The 22,560-nt window shown below is 33.0% G+C and overlaps 1 protein-coding gene across 1 annotated transcript; it reads left to right on the top strand.

Moving 5' to 3' along the window:
- Positions 1-333: 333 nt before the first annotated feature.
- LOC138132100 (junctional adhesion molecule A-like) lies at positions 334-22,148 on the top strand. Its single transcript, XM_069049476.1, has 7 exons — positions 334-467; positions 526-834; positions 13,037-13,242; positions 17,596-17,731; positions 17,793-17,926; positions 19,399-19,663; positions 21,352-22,148. Exons 2-7 carry the CDS (start codon positions 786-788, stop codon positions 21,438-21,440), a joined length of 879 nt encoding a protein of 292 aa, XP_068905577.1. The 5' UTR covers positions 334-467; positions 526-785; the 3' UTR covers positions 21,441-22,148.
- Positions 22,149-22,560: the final 412 nt, after the last annotated feature.

Here is a 22,560-nt window from a genome sequence, read left to right as displayed (position 1 = left end):
CTGGAAAGTTGAGGTTGTTTGAAGCGTGCCATACAGCCGCCATCAGTTTTACATTCGCAAAAGTAAAACTTTGGTCGACTAACATTTCCATTATTCTGTTTTAGCATGACTCGGCCAACTGGAGGGTTTGAATAGTATAATAAAATCATTTGGAGGTACGAAATGGAATGGTTTTTGCAAGTTTGGTGCGAACAAACTTAAAAATTTACTAGTTAATTTAAATTAATGATTCATTAAACTTGGTACACTTTCGAGTTAGAGGCAAATGGGAGTTGGCCACACTATAGATGGGAGCATGCGATTCGACTCTTGTGTTACCCCTCGCTGATATTTTCCTTTAGTGATGCGCCGTTTTCCGAGTCGAACAGACGACGACGCTCGCTGATACTCAACGGCGTCGCGACGCTAGTCCACGTGCCATCGCATTTAATTTTGACTGTTTAAATTTAGAAAAACTGACTGAACGAGTAAATGACACCAATTCGGTAGACGGCAGGGCCCATTTAAAATATTTTTATTTTGCAGGAGGATTCCGGATTAATTTAAAGTTTTTACGGTGGCGTCCTTCCATTGTAAAGGAAAATAAATAAAAACGGACAGACCGGCCATAAAGCAAATCTAAAAGCTCTGCAAATTGCCGGGCAATAAGAAATAAAACTTTATTAAGCCATTTAGGCATCGTTAAAAGTGTTTACAATTCAACTAATGCCAGATTAAGTGTTACAGCACATTTAACGTAGGAAACTTAAAACTGGGCTAGTTTTGTGTATTTATTGTGTAGCACCATGTTCTGGCTACGTTTGTTTTGTTCTGTTCTCTTCTTCTTGGCTGAAGGTAAGTGAAGCGTTTGTAAGATAAATTCGTGTCGTTTTGGAGCTGTAACCGACTCATTTCCCGATGGACGCCTTTAGATTTTTATTTTCGTTTCGTTCTAGGCGGATAGAAGAATTGGATCAGAGAAGTGAACATAAATAAATTACTTCTGATAAATATTTGACGGGTGAATTTATCGATAATTGTCTTCCTGCAGAGATGCTCCTATCGGAACTTTCATTAGTACCTCTCCATTTCCTAATGAAATATCTTACTTTACCTAACAGGCTACATTTGCAACAACATGCTTCTGCAAAATAATTGCATCATAAAATTATCAATCACTGTAACATCGATAATACCATAAAAATTCAGGTCCAAACTCTTTCAAATTCTCAAAGGATTTGTTTGTTGACTTTCTAAGTTATCATGTCCCACAGGTAATCAATTCTTTTGTACCAGGCGAATAAATAGAACCGAGTACAATCATGAGATAAAATTTAAATACTTTTTTAGCCGAATTCAGGTAATTTATCATTCGACTATTTACTTAGACGAAGAAAAGAAATAGAAGAATATTCGTTTTTAACACAGCAACACGTTATTATACAATAAGAACAGATCCAGTAACCGTAACAATTGGTTGAAATTTAACAAACAAAGAACTACTTAATGTAATTAATGACGATTATTTTAAAACAGGCGTTAGTGTTTCTTTGTTTTTATCAAAAATTATGAGTAGATAAAATCATACAAGGAAAATAATTTCTTCTGAAAACATAAAATTCTGAATATGAAAACGTTTCAGTAATAAATACTTACATCTTTTTAATTACTTTCAAATAACAATTTAGCAAATGTTTACTTTGTGAAGCGGTGTGTAATGTTACAATTGTAAAAGCCAAGATTGCAAACTACTTTGCGGAATTTTCAATTGCCAAGTTAATTTGCTACACCGCTATGGCGTATTAAAGCCATTAGGTCAACAATTGCCGAGTAATTCAATAAATAGCCCGTGGCATTTAGAACTGGTGCTATACGTAATTCGTGCTAGTTGTTCAAAGAACATAGCACCCTCTTCTAAGATGATTGGAATTATTTTATCACTTCATTAAATTAATTAATAAATAAAATTGAATTTAATAAAATTAAATAAGAGAATTTCCAATTGAATATCAAATAAAAAAATCAATTCAAGCAAAATTTTATTTGTTACTCAAAAAAAATAAGAAAAAAAATTTTTGGTTTGGTTTATTTATACATTATTTTGTTTTTTATTCAGGGTATTCAGTGATTTTTTTATACACGTATAAAATAGTAAAAATATTCTTGAAGATATATTTTTGATATCAAAGAAAAATTGAAAACTATTGTGGAATTTCTTGTAAGACCGGAACTGTTAGAAAACCATTAGGAAAGCTCTGAGGTTTTTCTAATCTCAAGAATATTCCGTTGCATTTATCGGAATAAATATTACGATTCCAGGTCATTGCTCGATTTTGAGACGATTTCACTAAACTGCAGTCTTCGCCCCCGCAAAATGCCATTAAGTTGGTATCTCTCAAACTAACAGACATACTAATGATCGCAGTACCGCCTGATATACATACATCAGTACCCCATATTTTTTTTAATCTAATAATAATATTCCCTCACAGAAAGCCGGGACTGAGATTAATTCGACTGTAAATACTGCGAATGTGTACAATATGGCTAAAATTGTTATTTCATTAGGAAATTTAGATGAAGATTTGTTTTTAATAAGTGGAGGATAAATTGGAACGCGACCCAACTAATTATAAAGTATGGTTGTATATTTAATTTTGTAGGATGCATCCAATTAAAACGTAATCTTGCTTGGTATGGGCTTGGAGAATGTAAGACTCAGTCTTGACGTTACACATACCTAATCCTTTCACCGTTTTAGAGAACCGAATTAATTTTTAATTGGATAATATTTTTTGTGTGTAGTACTTTAATTAAAAAATAATACTTCACAATACGCTCCGCGTGCACCAATTTAATTACGTCACAGAGACACTTAAGCCTGGCCTCTTGCATTAAGGAACACATTGTGATAAATTTTTTGTACACAACATTTGCAACATAAATTTGAATTACATTTAGTCCTTTGGTAAATAATTATGATAATTAGCCAGCTGTGGCAACCCTGCTGGCTGGAAAAATAATAAAAGTGGATTTCCAGTGACTGTAAACCACTCTAGGTCCTACAGCGATAGTTTTTAGGAGCCGCTTAATTTATCGGTTTGTGCAGCTTAGCTTTGTGGAACGAATAAAATGGAAATGTTTGAATTTATCAAAAAATTCCTCCACTGCTTTGAATATCAGACATGTGTGTAACGAAATAATTTCTGCAGAATCGTTTTGCCAGCGTGTTAGGCAGTTACGTTTAATAAACGTTTGAGTGCAGGTGACGCGAACCGAAATTGAATATTTTCGTGTAAAACGGCTCGATGAGAAGGTTAGAAATTTTAATAAAAAATTTACATCGCCATTTATTTCGACAGTTAATTTTATCACTTGTGAAAAAACCGAAATAGGCTTTCACGGTTGTTGTCCACAGAAGTGGTCTTTTCCGGCCGGGGTTGTGTGCAATGAAATAGGTTTGTTGAACTTGCTTCAGCGTCAGTTTCCTGAATAATGCTATTTCAGATTTAATTCCTTTCAACATCTTAATAGATTCGACTCCTTTTAGTCTGTCCGAATTGAAGTTTTATTTCTCAACAAAAAATCGCCAGATTGAAGTTTACACTTGTCCATGAAGAGTATGGGCTAATTGCAAACAAAAGGAAGCAATTCAGGACTTAATCGCTTCTTTATTGCTATTTATTGGTGTTGTGCTTTTCTTTGATCGTATCTAATCTTGTGAGACAATTACGAAGATAATTTACAAGAAACGGAAGCAAAACTGAGGATTTTCCTTTAGCTAACTCGTTTATACTTCTCCGATGGTTTTTGCCAGGCAAACTTTTAAATTTGTTCTGTAAATTAACTTTTAATCAAGTTATAAGAGTTTAATAGTGTCAACTTTTACGATAATGCTTTCTCACTTAATTAATTCATTAATTAATTAAATTCGGGACAAATTCGCCCCGAACTTTTGATCGTACCATTTTTTAAGTTTTACGTTTTATGTAAATAGGAGTTAATATTGATTTGTCAACTTGAAACCGCCGCTGACTGCTCAGAATCACATCATCTAAGTATTATTATGGTAATTTCGAATAAGCAATCGCGGTCTCTTCAACAAAGAAATATAATTGTGTAATAATACTAAAATGTCAGAAGCACTAAACATGTAAATCACACTATGTAAATCTGGGTCTTTATAGCTCCGGGCTCCCCTGAAATATCCAGCCTTTCCACACCCCCAACTATCAATACAGACTGGAACATTTACATTCCAAATGACGTGCATCGCTAAATCCTTGTCTCTAACTTCTAATGCCCGCGCTTGACAATCCATATCGTTTCACTTATTCATCCCCGATGGACACCTGTGCAGCGCCAAAACCCCTTAACCCTCGAAAGTCAAAATTTTCACGTAATATTTTCAAATAAACTCTGGGCGAACCTTTTAATGCGCAAGTTCTTGCACAGTACACTAAGTGAGTTTATCGTGGCCGCCGAGTTTTCAGGCAAATACTCTTGGGCGTATTAAGATCCGGGGACGTCGCGGGGTCCTCGGAGGAATCCCCGGTCGTTCGCGCTTTGAACAATGAAAGAGTGAGAGGAAGCTCGGTTTAAATTTGAGCAGCGCCTTCGCAAACTTTACGATTTATTAAAACATTATTTCGATATTAAGGGATCGATTCCCCGGAGATAAATCATTTAATTCAGATAAAATAGCAGTCCTTGTTTAAATAATATATTGTCGCCGGATTATTAAAATTTGAATGTGTTTTTTAAGTACGGCCCTGATCCGTTCGGAAGTTTCCGAGTTCTCGCATCACAGGTCACAACCCCTCAAGGGCATAGTTTATATAAACTCTCGTTTATTCTTTATTCGGAGAAAGAGATTGAAATAAATGTAGCAAAATTTTAGAGCGCTGTGGTGCCTTTTAAAGAACCAAGAGGTAGTGAATTACTTAATTATAATGAGTTATGGCCTCTTAATTTTTTTAATCTTCAGCCACCTTAACTTGGCACGTTGGAAAAATTATGCATCGGCCCGCAGACTTCTTTGCAAACGTACCGAGATCGATTTGGATACCTATTTACATAATTCTGCCTTCAAGTGTCGAGAAATTAATTAAATCTGAAATTTTAAGCTTGCTTACGGCTCGTCCGTTATCAAATAAATTAAAATTAATGTCTGAGATTTCAGAGTTCATTAAAATGATAAACATTTTTTTAAATTCACCGGCACAAACACTGCTAAAGCTTTATGTAAAGCATTTATAATTTTTGTTGAAATTTACTATTAACGGCGCCGTTCTTTCGGATTAATAGCTGTGGTTCACTGCAACCGTTTTAATGCATACGTGTAGAGTAGACATTTTTATTCCAGTGTTAGTCAAATAACTAGAGTAATTTGTTGGGTAATGAATATGCATAACGCTCAACGCAAATAATGTTGGTACTCTTCTTACTGAGGAATTTTGTTAGTTTTAGTTATTTTAGAGCACTTACGGTGTCGCAAACATGACGTTAATATTTTATGGTGGACTCAAACTCTTGTAGTTTCTGCACTTATCCTTACGCTATTACATCTGTTTAAATTACACTTCTTAAACAAATAGTATGAATAAGTTTGATTTTCAAAACAAATTACTGGGGATTCCGAATTAAATAAGGTTTTGGATACTTACACTCAACTATAAATCATTTTAAACTTAACGTGGGACTAGCTACCGGGAAGAACTAGAGGTATTTGTAGTTATTACAAGAAGAAGCAAGATTACCAATTCAAAAACAATTTTTTTTAAAATTCAGATATGTATGAGGACACAAAAATAACGATGACGATAATGAGCAATCAGATAAAAAATATCTTGTCCCCAATCCGATGTTGTTATTTCTTGTTAGAATATAATTGGAATACATAATCACAGCAAGTGTAGCATAGCAATATGTAGATATCTAACTGATTGACGTCAATAATAATAATTGCGCTGTTTTTCGATCATTGGTGCTTCTTTAGATAAAGCCTAATTCAAAGTTCTGGATTTTATGAAAAAAAGTTGTTACACTAATAGGGATTTCTTTGCAGAAAGGTATTGTTGATAAGAAACGTATTATACGCTTTTATTCATTATTTCAAATAACACAATATTTGAAAGTAAAATGACTAATAGGCCGTTAAAAACTTTCATTATTTTCTTCTTCAAACAAGTCGTGTTGTGTGAATAATCGTGTGACATGAGTGTACTACTGCTGTGTTTCTATTATTTTTTAAATAAATATTGTTAATAGTAAAACATAGGTTTTAGCACTTTTTCAAGTTGCGTATTGAAAATTGAGTAACACATTATTTATTTTTTCATTTAAAAAAGAAAACGTCAAATGTCATTCAAAAAACACTCAACACTATTTGTTCATTTAGATTTCAAAACTGTAAAGAATTTATATATTTGACGGATTGCATGGTGTGTTTTTAAGTGAACATGTGCAAAATGTCCTGGAAAATGAAAAAACATTTGGAGTGTGTGTTTGTTTTTTTAACAATTTTTGTGAATGTACGTTGTTGCCGCTCAATTAAAAGTTTTTCCATCACTGGACAGGAAAAATAGTTCGATTTATTTGCTCTGAGGAAAATTAAAACAAGTTTTTTTACTATTATGGATGTGCCAGTTGATGAAAAATTCCTAAAAAATAATACAGTGGTTTTGTAGTGTATAATTGGGAAATGGCACAACTCTGATGATTAATTACTACTACAAAACTGATATTAGAATTCACAATTATTAATTCAATTTAAATTAAAAAATCGGAGTATGAAATTTGAAAATTACGAAACTCTTTTAATTCTGATTAATAATTTTGTAATTATTAGGAACAGTAGTTTCAACATAACCGAGAATGCTAAAGTAACAGTTTTCCAACATTTAGCTTAAATTATGCATTACAAAAGGTCGGTTTGTTACCATTTCAAATTTTAAACTTGGGACTACTTGACTTGAAAGTGTGATCGTGACTTGATTTTTTATAATGCCCGTTTTACTCATCCAATAAGTGTGTAAAAAATCAATAGGTCTAGTATCGGACAATTTGAATTTGTCCAGGTTAACTCGATTCACAAGTTTGTGAAAATACTTCAAGTATGGAAGCGCAGTTCTGCAGAGATTTTTGTTATATGAGGCGTTCTCGATATTTCGGTGTCTATAAAAAATGAGATCTATAGCACTGAAAATATTACAGCACTTTTACTCTGTAGCGTAGATGGGTCAAATAAGCGGATGTGCGTATTGGGGAGGCAGAGTTACTGCTTTTCGCATTGATGATGTGCATTTTGAAGGGTGAAAATAAGTGGTGATGCGTCAATGTTAAATTACAAAACTTTGAGTGTATAACGACAGCTTTGCCGCATTAGGAAAGTTTAAAAAAATAATCTCTAGAGACAGATGCAAAAGTTGCATTGCTTTTAATTCCATTGCAATAATTTAATTAATGAACTTGTAATTGTAAGTTGTTTTGCTTTACTGAAGACAAAAGAAACTAAACTGAATTTTGGTTTTATTTAAAAAATGTTTTCAAAGGAACTTATCTACTAATACATCACATCCTTCTCGAAAACCACTGGCAGTGGCGAAATTTATATTCCCCTAAGTTATTTTTTTATAAACAGAATAATTTAAAATTGATAAATGTCCTTCTGTGCCTTTTAAGTTCAGCTGTTCCCATCTTTTTTATAAGAGTTCACAAAATATATTTCTTCCAAAATTATTAACCGTATCAAAGATCTCAATACAGTTAATTAAATAAACAAAAGTAAAGTTTTACGGAAAGAATATTAGAATACTGAGCACTTTTTAAAGAATCTCCAATTAACCAATCCACTTTAACTGATGGCCGGTGGTAGTAAAGTCTACAAAAGCACGTAATTACCGCTCCGCTAAATTTACTAAGAGAAATTAACGTCCATTTACCTTTTTTCTGAAGCTCCCTCGCACCCTCACAATCCCAACTGCAACACAAAATTGTTTTCAAAATTAAACTTTGTTAATTCCAAATCTTCACTAATATGAAAATTCGTTCCAGATAATTAATATACTTCATGTATTTTAAATTAATTCAATTAAATTTTAATATCATTAGGGGTCAAAATTAATAAGCTTTCTCCTTAATTAAATTATTTATAAGGAAAATTTTAGTTTAATATTTGAATAATATTATACATCAATTGTCATCAATATGGTTGGGGACATGTTAAAATATTGTCCATGGCGGTTTTTTCTGCTTACAAACTACTTTTTATGCAATCTTGACTTTACTTAATAAAAAACTGGGATTATGTATTCTGTATTGATCAAAAATTATGTTTGTCTGATGAGAAATATTGTTTATTCATAATATATTTTATATTACATTAAAATTTGCAGATACGACAAATACAGATATCAACATCATCTGTCTTAAAAAATCTGTTCCTTCCAAAATCTCAAGACATGTAACTATCCTAGATAATGTCTGAGTAGCTTTTTGCCTAGATGTAACAGTTGTTTAACTGAATTCTATATCTACCGTACAAATTTTCTTGTAGGTAAGTTGTCAAATGTAAGAAAGTGGTGTTTGGGCACCAGTAGTATATGCTTGAAAAAACTGAAGGAACAACTGGAACTTTAGTGATTTTCCACTACGGTCTTAATCTTGAAACTTCTTTAGTATCAATGATCCACAGTTTAAATCAGTTTGCTAAATCCTCAACCACAAAGTATACATAAAACGCCACTATGATCCCATATTGGTTGTCTGCAAGAAGTTTGGACATTTTGAGTGAATATACATTCACTCAAAATCTTTACCATTGGCAGGATTACAAAGACACTGAGTATAAATGCCGTTAGTACAAAATATTATCGACCTGGTTTTCCTAGCTACATATTTTGAAAAATAATAATTTATTGATTAAGTATGAAACTAAGCTTCTTTTTAAAGATGACCTTGTAATTAATCAAAGAATGGCTAAACATAAATGTTTCTAAAAATTTTAATCCTTTTGATAAATAAGTATTAATCAGATGCCTAAATAATAACTAGGTTAAAAATTGTAATAGATTTTCTACCTAATACAATGTTTCCAATCCTCCAATGTAGACGGGCTGAAGATTTCGTTAGTGTTAATTGTTGTTAATGAAATTATTAAAAATATATTCCTGTTGTTGTCTAGGACTAAACTTTTCACAATGCGGTCTCTTTTAATTTTTTGGTAACCTGATGTTAAGTTTTATTTAAAATGAATCAGACACATCTTCAGAGCCGTCTTAATCTGCTGCTGGGTGAGGAGACACCAACACTTTCACTTTTGTTTGTTTTTAAGGGAGACGCTAGGTTATAAAACCCAAGTGTTACACAAATAAACAAGAGAAATTAGATTATGTCCTTCATTTAGTTTTTCTTTTCTTCCTTCCATCCATCTTTTCTTTTTTATTCTGACCGTATAAGTCGATAACATTTCTTCGAACCATCCATATGAGTACAACGCAGCCCTCTGGGGGTCCACTGACCTTGATCTTTGGTAGATTCATTTTCAAATTTTTGGTATTTGTAAAATTATAAGGAATTCGCAAATGAAATACAGAATAAAAAATTTTAATAGAGAATAAAAGCCCCAAAGTGATTTCTTTCCTAAGAACACAAACAATCTAGGTTGGTTACTGTTACAATCTTACAATGTATTTTCCTTTCTTTGTTGCATGAATATTTTAAATTTTTTAATTATCATTCATTGTTAAGTTAAATAATAAAATTCTTCTTGATATGCTTTTTTTTTTGTTTATTGAAAAAATGAATCCTGCAGAACGTTTGGTTGCGGTTTGTATTGCAGCGTTTTATACGATCAAAAACAAGTATCGTACTAGAATATAAAGTGAGGGTCAGTGTTGTGGTGTTTATGCAAGTCGATAATCCATACTATGTTGGTAATAGTCTCGAATTTATCATTTTCAATACCGGTCTTCATCTTGAATAGAGTCCTGGAGATGACATGCAATTAATTTTGATATACAATTTATCATATTTACCTGTTTCAAGCAGCAAATCACCCGTGAAAACGCACAAACAAGATTTAGAATTCAATAAACCCGAGGGTAAAACCGCGACAAGACAAGTGGACATCTTGGTCAAAGGGCGGACGCGACGGTCGCTTGTTTTTAGGTTGCCGCCCTTGAATTAATTAATATCGGAGATTGATGAAGAGCGTCGTTATTTATGAAGGGGATAACTGTAGTAAAAAGGTGATTCCACCTGACACACGTGTCGTAAATCATAAATATGTATTGAGACGAACAAAACAAAACCACAATCTGAAAAGGACGTGAGCTATCGACGCCGACTTCATAAAATATACGCAGTGAAGTTGGCAAATGAATTATGGGTGAGAGTAAAGTAGTAGAGAGAAGGAAGGCAACGACTACTCCCGTTCTTATGTATAACTTCTGAATGCACAAAAACTAATCATGTAATATGAGCGGCAGGCTCTTGAATAAAAGATATTTTATAGTCTCCGACAAAACTGCTATATTGAAGTCGGACTCTAATAAGTCTGCTGTATGTGTTATGCGCTTAGAAATGGCTTACTTAGTTCTGCCTCTTCAGAGATATATTGCAAAATATTGCACTTTTATGGGACCCTTTCGCCTCTTCTGCCTCGCCAAATAATACATTATTAATTTCTGGGCCGCTTTGTTTTCGCCACCTGATTCCTAACGCTTGGCACACCCTCTCGGAAGAGCCGTTTCGCCTTTTCCGACCCAATTAGAAATCGACAATATAAAAACGCCACCGTCAGGTCTAATTTTATCTCGACATCTCCACGATATTCAAGATTAATTCTGCTAAAAGGCCGAAATTTCGAAACAATATTCTGCGGTTAATGATCATGTTTATGCCCCTCGGGCCGATCATTTAGTCTAGTTAAGACGATAGTTGTGCACCAGCCGTATAACTCTTGATAGCAATCCAATCAAATCCGTTCGGATCTGTTTATACGTCTAGAGTCCAGAACCAAAATAAAAGAATTTCACGACATGTACTTCACTGCTTGGCATCGATCTCGTTATTTTTCCGTTATTTTCAAGTCGCTACGAGATCCCTTACGTCACACATATTGCACAACATCTTGCTCACTTTCGGTTGAATACGAAGTTGCAACATGTTAAAAGAGACCGTTTACCGGCTAATCTGCAAACTCGGATAGTTTAGTTTGTGAATCCGATTACGCAACCAAAACTTTTCGTTCGCTGAATAATTCAAGAACAACAACTGATATTTGTAAAATTTACTGTCGTCCGTAGACAGCATAAAAATAATAACTTTGTTATGGAGAAGTAAAAACAATGAGCTAGATTTCGGCTGTCAACATCAATTATTATCGGTCAAAATGTTCTATAAAAGAAAAGAAAAAAACGTTCGAGCCTAATGGATTTAGCACAAAAATTGATAGCACAAAAGACGTATAACGCAACAAAAGTGGAAAACTTGTCCATTGAATGCCACTTAAAGTTAGTGGAAAAAAGGCCTCTCAAGAATTAATTTATTGTTGTCTATTGAATGTCTATAAATTTTAATCTCACTCAAAATCGCAGTAATAAATAAAACTGACTCAGAGTATAAAAACCAGATGACAGAATCTTTCCCGGCGCCTCCACCAAAACTGAACGCAACAATCGTGTCTCGTGCCGTGTTTCGGACTATTATGAATCACGTTTATCTTCCAAAAAAAGACTTGATTTATTTTCTGAATTAGTTATAAAAATGTACGTTTAGTGAAATTTTATATCTTAAGACTTTAGTCGTTTCACTTTTTTCTGTAATTGGGAATTTTTGAAAGGTTTTGAATGGAATATTATGGTTGCTATGTGATGCATGGCGATGTTGTTTCAAGGGCTGCTAAAAATGTGATGATGTATGGAGTAGAAGTCAGGGGATGGAAAGGACAAGAAAGTTCAGAGGTCGGACAAATGAAGTATTATGGATGAGTATTTTAAATATAGAAGAAAATATATGTAATAAAATCGAGATTAAAGAGAATACAATACATTATTATGTAGAATGTTGGAAATTAGAAACCAAACATCATAACAAAAATTGGTATACAGGGTGTATCTGAAATTCGTATGTTAATTCTAACCAGTGGAAGAGCTTGCCAATTTATGAAACTTTTCTCTATAAAAATATTTTAAAATTCGCGAAGATGGTTAATTTACTCCAGATTTTAAATCAATTTGTAATGTTTTTTCCTAAAAATGTTATAGAGAAAAGTTTAATAAATTGGCGAGTTCGTTCACTGGTTTAAATTAACACACGTATTTCAGATACACCCTGTATACGGCAATAATGCTGTGGTAAATTTGACCATGACCATGATATTTTAGCATTTTTAGATTCCAATATTAATTACCGGAAAAGTAATGTTTTCAAGTAGTTTAAAATCTAGGTGTTCAAATAAACAGTATGAAGTGCCAAGTTTTGACTAATGAGTAACATCTACAAATCCGAACAGATTAAATTATTAAGCAGTAAATATTTCTGCAGGATGTAATTAATAATTATAGTAGAGTGAACAAGAACTTTAATCCCTTGTGTATACACGTATATTTAACTGAAATTCAATTTCAATTAAATTAAATATCAATTCCTTTAGGTATTACTTAACTACACATTGAAAGGTATATGAAATATTCAAGAAAATAGCATTCAGAAGCTTCACTGTGCAGAGATTCGCAGTTTTGAGGATTATACGCTATTTTGCAGAAAAGTAGGGCAATATAAATTTAACAAGGATATAATTATTTTCGTCTTTAGACTTAATGAAATTCCTATTATAAAGGAGCCGTGTACAGTATGGATCCGACAATTACATTTATTATAAAATTGTATTGGTACACGCCAGCATTATTCCTTGTGGAACGATCGTCTGAAAATCTCATATAGAAGTTTTTTCATTAAATCGTCCACGGAAAAAAAAATCCACGCTTCATATTGTGCCAATTAGGTGGCATCTTGTGTGCTTTTTCAGTACGAGTTTTTTTCTTTGTTTCAGAATCGTCGTCTCTGAAATCTGTGAGGATCCGAGTGCCGGAAGTAGTCAAATCTGGCGAAACAGTGACGTTATCGTGCGAATACGATCTGGAAAAAGTAGCTCTGTACTCATACAAATGGTATTGGAATGAAGTTGAATTCTACCGTTTCGTCCCGAAAGAATCTCCGCCATTTAGAGCTTTTACGATGAAGTACATTAACGTCGACGTGAGTCCGATTTATGAATTATGTCCAATTAAGAAAACAAAAACGGATTTCTTTGTATGTGGGCGCGTTATGTTTGTTTTGTTTGCCTTGAGTATATCGAGGAAATGCTGAAATTGGAATTGCCATAGCTACAGCATGGCCGAATCCGCTCGAAGATGAGCTTGCCGGCAATAAAAGTTAAGTAGCGCAGATTTAGGGATTGTAATAAGTGCCTCTGTACACACACGGATTCGACGACAGGTAATATTCCTGCGACCAATATTATCCAGCACGAGATCATCCTTCTAAGAAATTTGCAATCTTTATAAGTAGGCAATTAAAAATGTATAAACACTCAACTAAATACCTTGATAATCCTAAAAATGCCAAAAACAAATTGATTAAGCACTCGTGCAATGGATCCGAATAGTTTCATACATGGCCCAAGTGCCTGTCAAGAAATATTTTCTCTTTAAATAATGATATTAAGCAAGCGAATAAGATTCACGATAAAACGTAAATAGATAAGCTATGCGTGTTCTAACCCAAAATTCCATGTATTTTCTTAGGAAGGGTCAAACTAGCGTTCAAGGTCATTCATTTGGTTGTGTGTTTGGTTGATTAACGTTTTGCAATCAGTTTAAAAGTTAATGAACAAATCATCAAAATCATAAGGGTTGTCACCGGACAACTGGGCAACCAAACATACACGCAGACAAATAACCTTGAACACTAAATTGAACCTCCGTGAGAAACTACGAGTACATGGGATTTTGAGTAAGAACCGGCATAGTTTTCCTACTTAAGTAACATAAGTTTACGTTAAAAAAATTCTGACATTGTCAAAATTGATGTGATAAGGATATTAACTAGAACTTAATTCGTGATAAAATGATTAAGGAATTTGTGTATTTTTTTCTTTCTGGCTTGACCATTTGTATCAGATTTCAAACCAAAACTAATAGCTTTTCGTTTGCCGTTCTTGTGAAGTGAGTTTTGCAAGAAGCAAAAGTGTGAAATGAGAAGCGACGATAAAAATAAATATCTGCGTCTCCGTACCCTTTGTCTTAAAATTCTGCTCGTTTATCCTTATGAGGAGGTTTTTGGAATAAGAGTCGAATTGTTGAAAAGTCGAGAAATTTCGAGTTCCCTCGTTAAATATGTTCTGCTGACGTTCGAATGAACTCGTGAATTATCCTTTGATTATTGTTGACTTAAGGAACAGTTACTTTACAGAACATTAGTACTATGTGAACCTATAATTTTAAAAGTAGCCCATTTTTAAGCAAAATATCTCCGTTTTTTAAGAATCAAAAAATTACCTTATTTTTAAATAAGATACATCCGTTTTAAGCATCATCACAAGTAGCCATATTTTTAAACACAATAACCTTGTGTTTTAAAACATCAAGAATTAGCCATATTACACCTTTGTTTGATATTTTATTCTTTAAAAAAAACCTGAATGTTTAATAATTTTTTGTTACATTCTCGATTTTGAGTTAATTGTTTTATCTATTCACTACCTACAGTAATATCGAACAATAATGGCTCTTTCTCGTTAATTAGGTAGGCGTTAGTGGTGCTGTTGATTCTACTCGAATACACAAATACATACCTGTTAAGCTGTTAAGAATGCTCTAACAATAGATAAAACAGAATGTTTTGTATTCTTTTCTATTTCGTCTTATAAATATTTCCTTAGTTATTATATATTATATTATTATTATTAAACACAGTGGTATTTTGTTTAAAAATATGGTTAGTTTTTATGATGCTCAAAAACGAAGATATTTTGTTTAAAAATAGACTATTTTTAAAATTGTGCTACATCGGCCCACATGGTAGTCGTAGTTGACTAATATGATCGTAATACGACAGCTGAGACACCTGCTGCACCCGTAGAGGGAAACACGTAGTTAAACGTGACTGGAAGTAAAAAAAGAACTTGTTTGGCTTTACACTCTAATTCCGTAGGAAATCATGCTTCAGGAACTGTGCGAATTAAGAGAATGTCGTTGTATATATATTTTATTATAAACGGAATTACGCTATTAACCTCAATAAAGCAAGCCCAACATCAAACGTCGAATACTTATGTAACAAATAAACGTCTTGCGTTATAGCGAGAGGGAATATTTTCGGCTAATTGAGATGAATAGAATTATTATAATCTTGCAATCTCAGAAATTTGAAGATGATAAATTTCAAACTTTATGAAAGATTAAAGTTCACCCGATTATGCATTTGTCGTTCCGAATAAGAAAAGAATTTACTCTTCTAGTTGGAATGCTTGTCATTTCTTATTTTAAAACTGGATATTAGAGTGATATAATTATTTAAATGGAAATTATTAAATTTAATTACAAAAATTGGATCTTTTCAAATTCTATTTTTATTATAAATAAATTATTGGTAAATTAAGAAACAGGATATATAGCTTGCGGTTTCATAAAAATGTAAATCGTTCACTATAATTTTTGGAAGGTTGGACCTGCGTCATGAACTGACATCTACAACATCCCTTAATAATTCGGTCGCTGCACATTTACAAACAATAATATATTTGATCTTCTCTTTAAAATATTGCTAAAATAAACATCAAACTTTTCTTTAGTTATATCGTATGATCAAAAAGTCTTTGGATCGCGATAGCAATGAAATATAAAAACCATCTATAGAATTATTTACTTCTACTGCCCGTAGTCTTTATTGTAGTTCAAAGTAGCACTAATCTCTCACGGAACGAGGCGAATAAACCCAATTACCATTTTCACCACGATTTCCATTACTGTAGTACGATTTAATAATAAAAATTTTATGTTCTCTTTGAAACAATTTGAATTATAACCTGCTAACTTAAAAGTTGTCAAGTAAATTATTTCATAGATAGCTTGTTAATTCCACGGCAACCCTGATCCAAAGACTTTTTTATCATACGATATAATAATGTGTTGATTAGTGATTTTCAATAGTCTTTCAATTAATTATTTTTTCGTGCCTCCGGCCGGAATTTGGTAAATTACAGATCTCGAAATCGTCCAAAAACACATGCATTGCCGGCCTAGTCCGGCTAAAAGTAGGGATTTCGAGTTATCATCGGTTTCGGTTGGCATTTGTTATCAGAATTCTATCAAACGTCAATGTTTGTTCTGTGGATGGCTCGTTAAAAATGTTTTTTTATTTATAACAACGTACAAACTACAAAGAAGGAATATTTAACTAAAATTAATTAATTAAAATTACGTTTCGAACCACTTCTTGAATATGGGTTGGTGTATTTATTACAACAAATGTTTCAGGAAAATGTCAAAAACAAAACAAATTAATTAAATTTAATAAATGTCAGGAAACAAGAACGATGTTGATTTTAAAATTTAAATGTTTAAATGTAAGTGTTGCCAACACACAAAAAGTCCCTAATACCAATTATTAAAACAAGTACTTTAACTTCCATTTAACAAAAATCTGCAGAAGTCGGCACGAAAAATTTTGTGTATCACACGTCCAGAAACTGTTTTGCGAGCATTCGTACTTGCAATACTCCTCTATCGACTCGTAGTGCAAACCGTACTCATGCTCGCAAACGTGCAGTTTCAGGCCTTGTGATACAAATAACTATTTCTTTATTCAAAAACCAAATTAATTTCTTTTGTTTACAATTTACAATACTTGTTCATCACCGTTAGTATTTTACGATTGACAAACATTACAAAAGCTTAACTTAACTTTGATTTGCTGTAAGAAACACTAGACAAAAATAATTATCTGACTCTGGATAAAAAAAAAATTGTAATTGAAGCGTGAAATGTGATAAATCGATATATTCAGCATGGAAACAAAGAATACACTTATTTTTAGAAGGCAAACTCAACAAAGAATTAAATTACATTACATTTTCTTCACACCCCATTTGAACTTCCTTCATGAAGGACATATAGGACGTAACTTTATAAGATTGTCGTTATAAAAGCACGTTTATTTAATGAACTGTGAACTGATGGAAGTACAAATAGCATGTTCGAACGGGAAGCACTTAGTTAACAAAAGTGCTAATATATTTTAATTTAGCACGCTATCATTAAGGTTGAAATTAACTTTCCTATCCCAAAAATAAAAGTTGCAGTATCGTTAAGGTACCTAGTATGTTTAAGAAAGATCGAGTTATGTGTGAAAACTGGTTTTCGCCGTGTAAATGTGTACATCCGAGTTGGTATCGACGTTTGCATACATTCACTAGTGATGGACGAACTTTTATTATAGCAAAGATATTGCCCTTCGAATTTTGACGGACACGCCGCACAAATCACTGAAATTTCACAATAAATCGGTTCTCCGATACCATAAATAAGGACCTATCGCATTTTTTTTTAGATATCCCGCTCGGGTCCGACACAGGTAACTCTTCGGGGGGTGCGTCGTGAACTTACCGGATACTACAAATGCGAAGTGTCCGCAGACGGACCTTTATTTCACACAGATATGAAAGTGGCCCACATGATAGTGGCAGGTCAGATGTTTTATTTTGGAGGATATCCGAGATCATTCTAATAAACGAGTCACCTTTCCAGAGCTGCCTAACGGTAATCCCATGATGAATATCGAACAGACCAAGGTGGAGATTGGGAAGAAGATAAAGGCCGATTGCTACTCGCCAGGGTCCGATCCCCCCGCTAACCTCACCTGGTATATCAACGACGAGCAGGTATAAAAACTTCTTATCAAGAAATATTTCACCGGAAAAAATCTAGAGTGTAAGGTCAGATTTGTCAAGATATCCTGGGGCTTTGATACATTTTATACCCACGTAGATACGAGACCTTAAGAATTAATGCTCGTTGCATAAACACCGTTCACGTTGGGAGGCCATGATTTATTTTTTTAACGTTGGACACACTGTTTCATTTCCGTCATTAAAGTGCCTGACAATGAACACAAAATGTTGTATTGTTCTATTGCAAGCTAGTACAACTGACAACAACGCACTAAGCATTGACGCTATTTATAACCTCAAACTTAACCTAATTCAACAGACAGTTTTACTATATACCAAATTAAATGCAAAATTTCCATGGCGTCCCATTATGCCAAAACAACGTAAATGCATTCTACATAGATATTTTATCCTAATAATTAATGATTAATGATGATTAAATAATTAAAACTACATTATTAAGTTAATAATATTATAGATTACATTCTTTTTTCCTTGTTTCGTTTATAAAGAGCTCTGAACATACATCAGAGAAGATTAAATAACTGATTCGTTCGTAGTTATAATATTTAGTTTCATCAGAAGTAATTACATTTGGAGTATGAAATCATGTCAGCAAGAACTTTCAGAGAAATTTCCAGGTATTTATGTTAGGATTACAGGCTGTAAAACAGAATTTGGTTCTACGAAGCAGTGCATTATGTCGTAAAACAGATGCATATCATTTTAGAATGCAAAATCTTGCTAGGCATGAGATTGCTTACAAAATGACAAATTCCGAACAAAGTTGGTAGCATTTCAGTTTGCGTTAGATATTTCGACGTCAACAGATTCAATAAATAAAAAATAAACATTCTGTGGGGTATTATTTAACATACTACAATCCAATTTTATTTAATTATGTAATGATAATTAAATTAAACCAAATCTTGTGCTAAAATTGGTGGAGGCGACGGAATACCCCTGATTCCCACCTATATAAAATTTTATTAATTTCAGTTTTACTATTGTGATTGTTCAGCTGTGCGAAGATTAAACGGTAGTAGCCTGAAGAAAGCATAAATTAGGATAAAATCAGTTACGAGTGTATTCATAAATTTCTCCCCTGCGTATCTCTATTTGTTATCATATCGAAATCTGAACCTGACACTCGTTGTAATTCGTGATTTGTGCCGAAGTAAATCATTGATACTAAACTATCGTAATAATTCTTGTAGCGTCGCTGTGTTTTTCTCTGACGTTTACAATTGCTCAGTCATATAACCATAATCGATTTACGACGTTTACCGACATGTCCAATTTATATATAAGGGATCTTTGAGACGCCCTCGAGCATCCCAATCTGCGAACTCGCGCCACCCTTCTATCCCTATACAAACAACAGAACTGTTTCATTATAATTTCCTCTTTCTAAACTAATAAAGTTCCGAAAAAGTTGTTAATGGCCCATCACATTATTTCAGATTACCGAAGAAAATGAAAGTGTAAAACTCCACCCGATCGAGATTGAAACTGACAGCGCTTTAGGACTACATTCTTCCAAGTCCCGAATAGAAATAACTGCAAACAGGGCTCACTTCATTTTCGGTCTCATGGTTGTAAAGTGCGAGGCAAAAATCTACACCCTCTGGCAGAAGGTTGTAGAAGATCACGTCAGAGATGATACGCCTCAATTAGCACCGGTTTTAGGTTCAACATCGTCGCAAAGCCAAGTCGATGAGATAATAGGTAATTCTGTTCTCGTAATACGCGCTTCTAGCAAATATTTCAGACCAAAATTTATGACGGTGCTCATAAAATTGCTTTTCTAGTGAAAATGTAACGATCGCGCCGTATAAAAATACTATTACAGTTGTACATAAAGTTCACTCGTAAATTAATCTAATTAACACATTCCCTAATTACGCTGTTTTCTAACAGTAAAAATACGAGTCGGGGCTCGTTGTTGCCTCTTGTTTTTCTTTTTTTTAACGCCTAAAAGCTTCAGTTTGTTATTCTGATAATAGATTATCAACCAAACAACCTAATTTCAAAAATTCTCAAACGTGACTGACCTGAAGTTATAGACTCTGTTTTGGTCTTACATTATATTTAATTCTCCATAAAATGTATTTGTAAATTTTCACGTGAAAAATTAATTAAAATTGTTTCAAATGTCATCAAACAAAAATCGTAAAATACTGGAGTAAAAATTAATAAAACCAAAAGACGGCCAAAAATTACTTTCATTGGTATGATTTTAATAACGTTAATCCCCGCTTAAATCCTAATGGCACCTATTAAATTTTATTGACTCGTATTTTATTGGTTCATTACTGAAACTTAATAGATACGAAAATGGTAACATTAAGAAGTATAATTTAAATTTTGGTTCATTTTGGAATTAGATACTTTTTTCAACTTTTTTTTGACAAAGTTAGTTTAAAGTCACGTTAAGGTAAACGTACAGCAAATTTAATCATTTAAAAATTCTAAATTGCAATCCAAGTAAATACTTTCCACAAACAGAATTGTTATTTCCACAGAGAATGGAGTGGGTATTGTCATTGTGACAAATAATTACCACAATTACTTAATACATAAAACAGAGAATAATGTAGGAATGAGCAGCTAGACAACTTTGCCATTACTCCAGTGACGTCCCAAACAGAGTAAAATTTTAATACATAACGAGAATACACCTCATCAGTGAGGACATCAGGTCAACTCCAGTTCCGAAAGCGAGAGAATTTTTTTTGCATTACAAACATAGAGCACTGACAATAAAATATTAATTCTGAAATTCTGAAATTTCTTCTCGATTGTAATAGTAATTGCTTCTAGAAGTAATCAGCTAAGAAAATATTTTTGTTTGACTAATTCATATTATACCGTTGTTTTCTTAAAAACGAGAATTAAAACAACCATTGACAATACTACCCCTATGTGTGAAGGCGGATTTCTTCTAAATAACTTATTTTCTCTTCCCAAAACTTTCACAAAAGCGAAAATCTAAATTTTACTGTTTACGTAGTTGCTAAGGCGTTGCTATCATTTTGAAATTAATCAACATCTATTTTTTCTTCTTTGATTTTGAATTGATTTTATAAAATCTCATATTATCCCACTTGTGTGATTACAAAAACTCAGCCTAAGACGAGCGTGCGATAATGTCTATATCCCACTCGTAGTGTAAACAACTATTGTGTGTATTTACATCTAAGTATTTCTTTTGACAAACTTGGATCTGTTTTCTTCAATTTTTTACATCGAAACTGGATAAGTGAATGAACATTAATTTTTTTTTTTGTTGAACAAGTCGTAAACGCAAGATACAGATTTTCATTAAAAAATAATTACATTTTTTGACAAATTTCAAATAGAAGTAGAGCTTGTTTGTTCACAACAAGTTTATTTTACCTTGTAATTTTTTTCAGGAGGAAATGGAAGTGGCCAACCAGGTTTAAGTATAACGAGTGCGATAAACTTTTTATTAGTGCTTATTGTTGTGTTATTGTTAAGATAATGAAATGGTTAATGGTAGAAAGTAAAGCGTGCCTAAATTTTGTTTCGGTAATATTCTATCATCCTGTATAATTTTAGCCCATTAAGACCAACACACGATGTCTTGATCTGATGCTTTCGCTATCAACACTCGAAATTTAAAAACTTTCACCAAAAACTTAACTCTAACTTATTAGAATTATTAGGTTTTAAAAAATTCAAATTTACAGTGTTTACATTGATTTTTTTTAAATCACCGGTTTTCAATTCACGCTTTTGGGCAGCGGTAAAATTCGAGGGTGAAATCATTAGATTAAAGGATGTAATTCACCACAACTGCGACGTTGTTTCAAACAGTTGTTCCTGTTACCGAGCGTTGTTTTTGATACCCTATGGCAATAAAGTACATGAAAAACGATTTAAGAGAAATGAATAGATCTTGTATAAATATATATAAATATAATTTTAGTATGTACAAATGTGATACTATTTAGAATGTAAGATATAATGTTATTGTTATAGAAGTAGAGTTTTTTAATTTATGGGTCAAACACTATACGGAAAATGACTTTGTATCAACTTTTATATAGCGTTTCTCCGGTGGTTGTCTAAAATAGAATCACAATTAAATGTGTATATATCAAGCGCTTTCGAAGTATATATTTGGTTTGTATACCAGGTAATGCAACTCTGTAGATGTTGAGTTTAATCTAGGCAATAAAATCTTGAACCCTCAACTAGTAGCATTGTGTTCTCCACCTCGACGCTGACGACAATAGCTAATAAAAAATTTTTAAAAAACACTCAACTTTCACGTTCGAGGAATCTTTCTTTTATTAGTAATAAAACAAATACAGCGGAATTGCTTTTAACGTTCTATATAAAGAAGGGTGGGCATATCGCGAGGGTGTGTATTTGTGATAAAAACGCTTTTTATTTGTGGAAAGCGTGTAAAGAATCAGAAGTTACGGCGTCGAGTGGCTGAAATAAATCTAAATTACTGAAAGTTAGGCCGGGCGCTTGTGTGCCGGCGCGACTTCATTATAACTGCGTCGAGATAAAAATTTATTTAAATGTTGAGTGGTGGAAAAGTTTTATTTTCGGGCTTGCATTTAATTCGGCTTAATCCTGTGCGACATTGA

This window comes from Tenebrio molitor, chromosome 5, assembly GCF_963966145.1.
Source record: "Tenebrio molitor chromosome 5, icTenMoli1.1, whole genome shotgun sequence".
Classification (NCBI taxonomy): domain Eukaryota; kingdom Metazoa; phylum Arthropoda; class Insecta; order Coleoptera; family Tenebrionidae; genus Tenebrio; species Tenebrio molitor.
The sequence above is the reverse complement of the archived record's forward strand: the minus strand, read 5'-3'. Positions and strand labels throughout refer to the sequence as shown.

Coding starts and splice junctions, on each gene's coding strand:
- LOC138132100 (XM_069049476.1), top strand. CDS start 786: ATGTTCTGGCTACGTTTGTTTTGTTCTGTTCTCTTCTTCTTGGCTGAA. Junction 835..13,036: donor TCTCTTCTTCTTGGCTGAAG/GTAAGTGAAGCG, acceptor TCTTTGTTTCAG/AATCGTCGTCTCTGAAATCT. Junction 17,732..17,792: donor GGCCCACATGATAGTGGCAG/GTCAGATGTTTT, acceptor TCACCTTTCCAG/AGCTGCCTAACGGTAATCCC.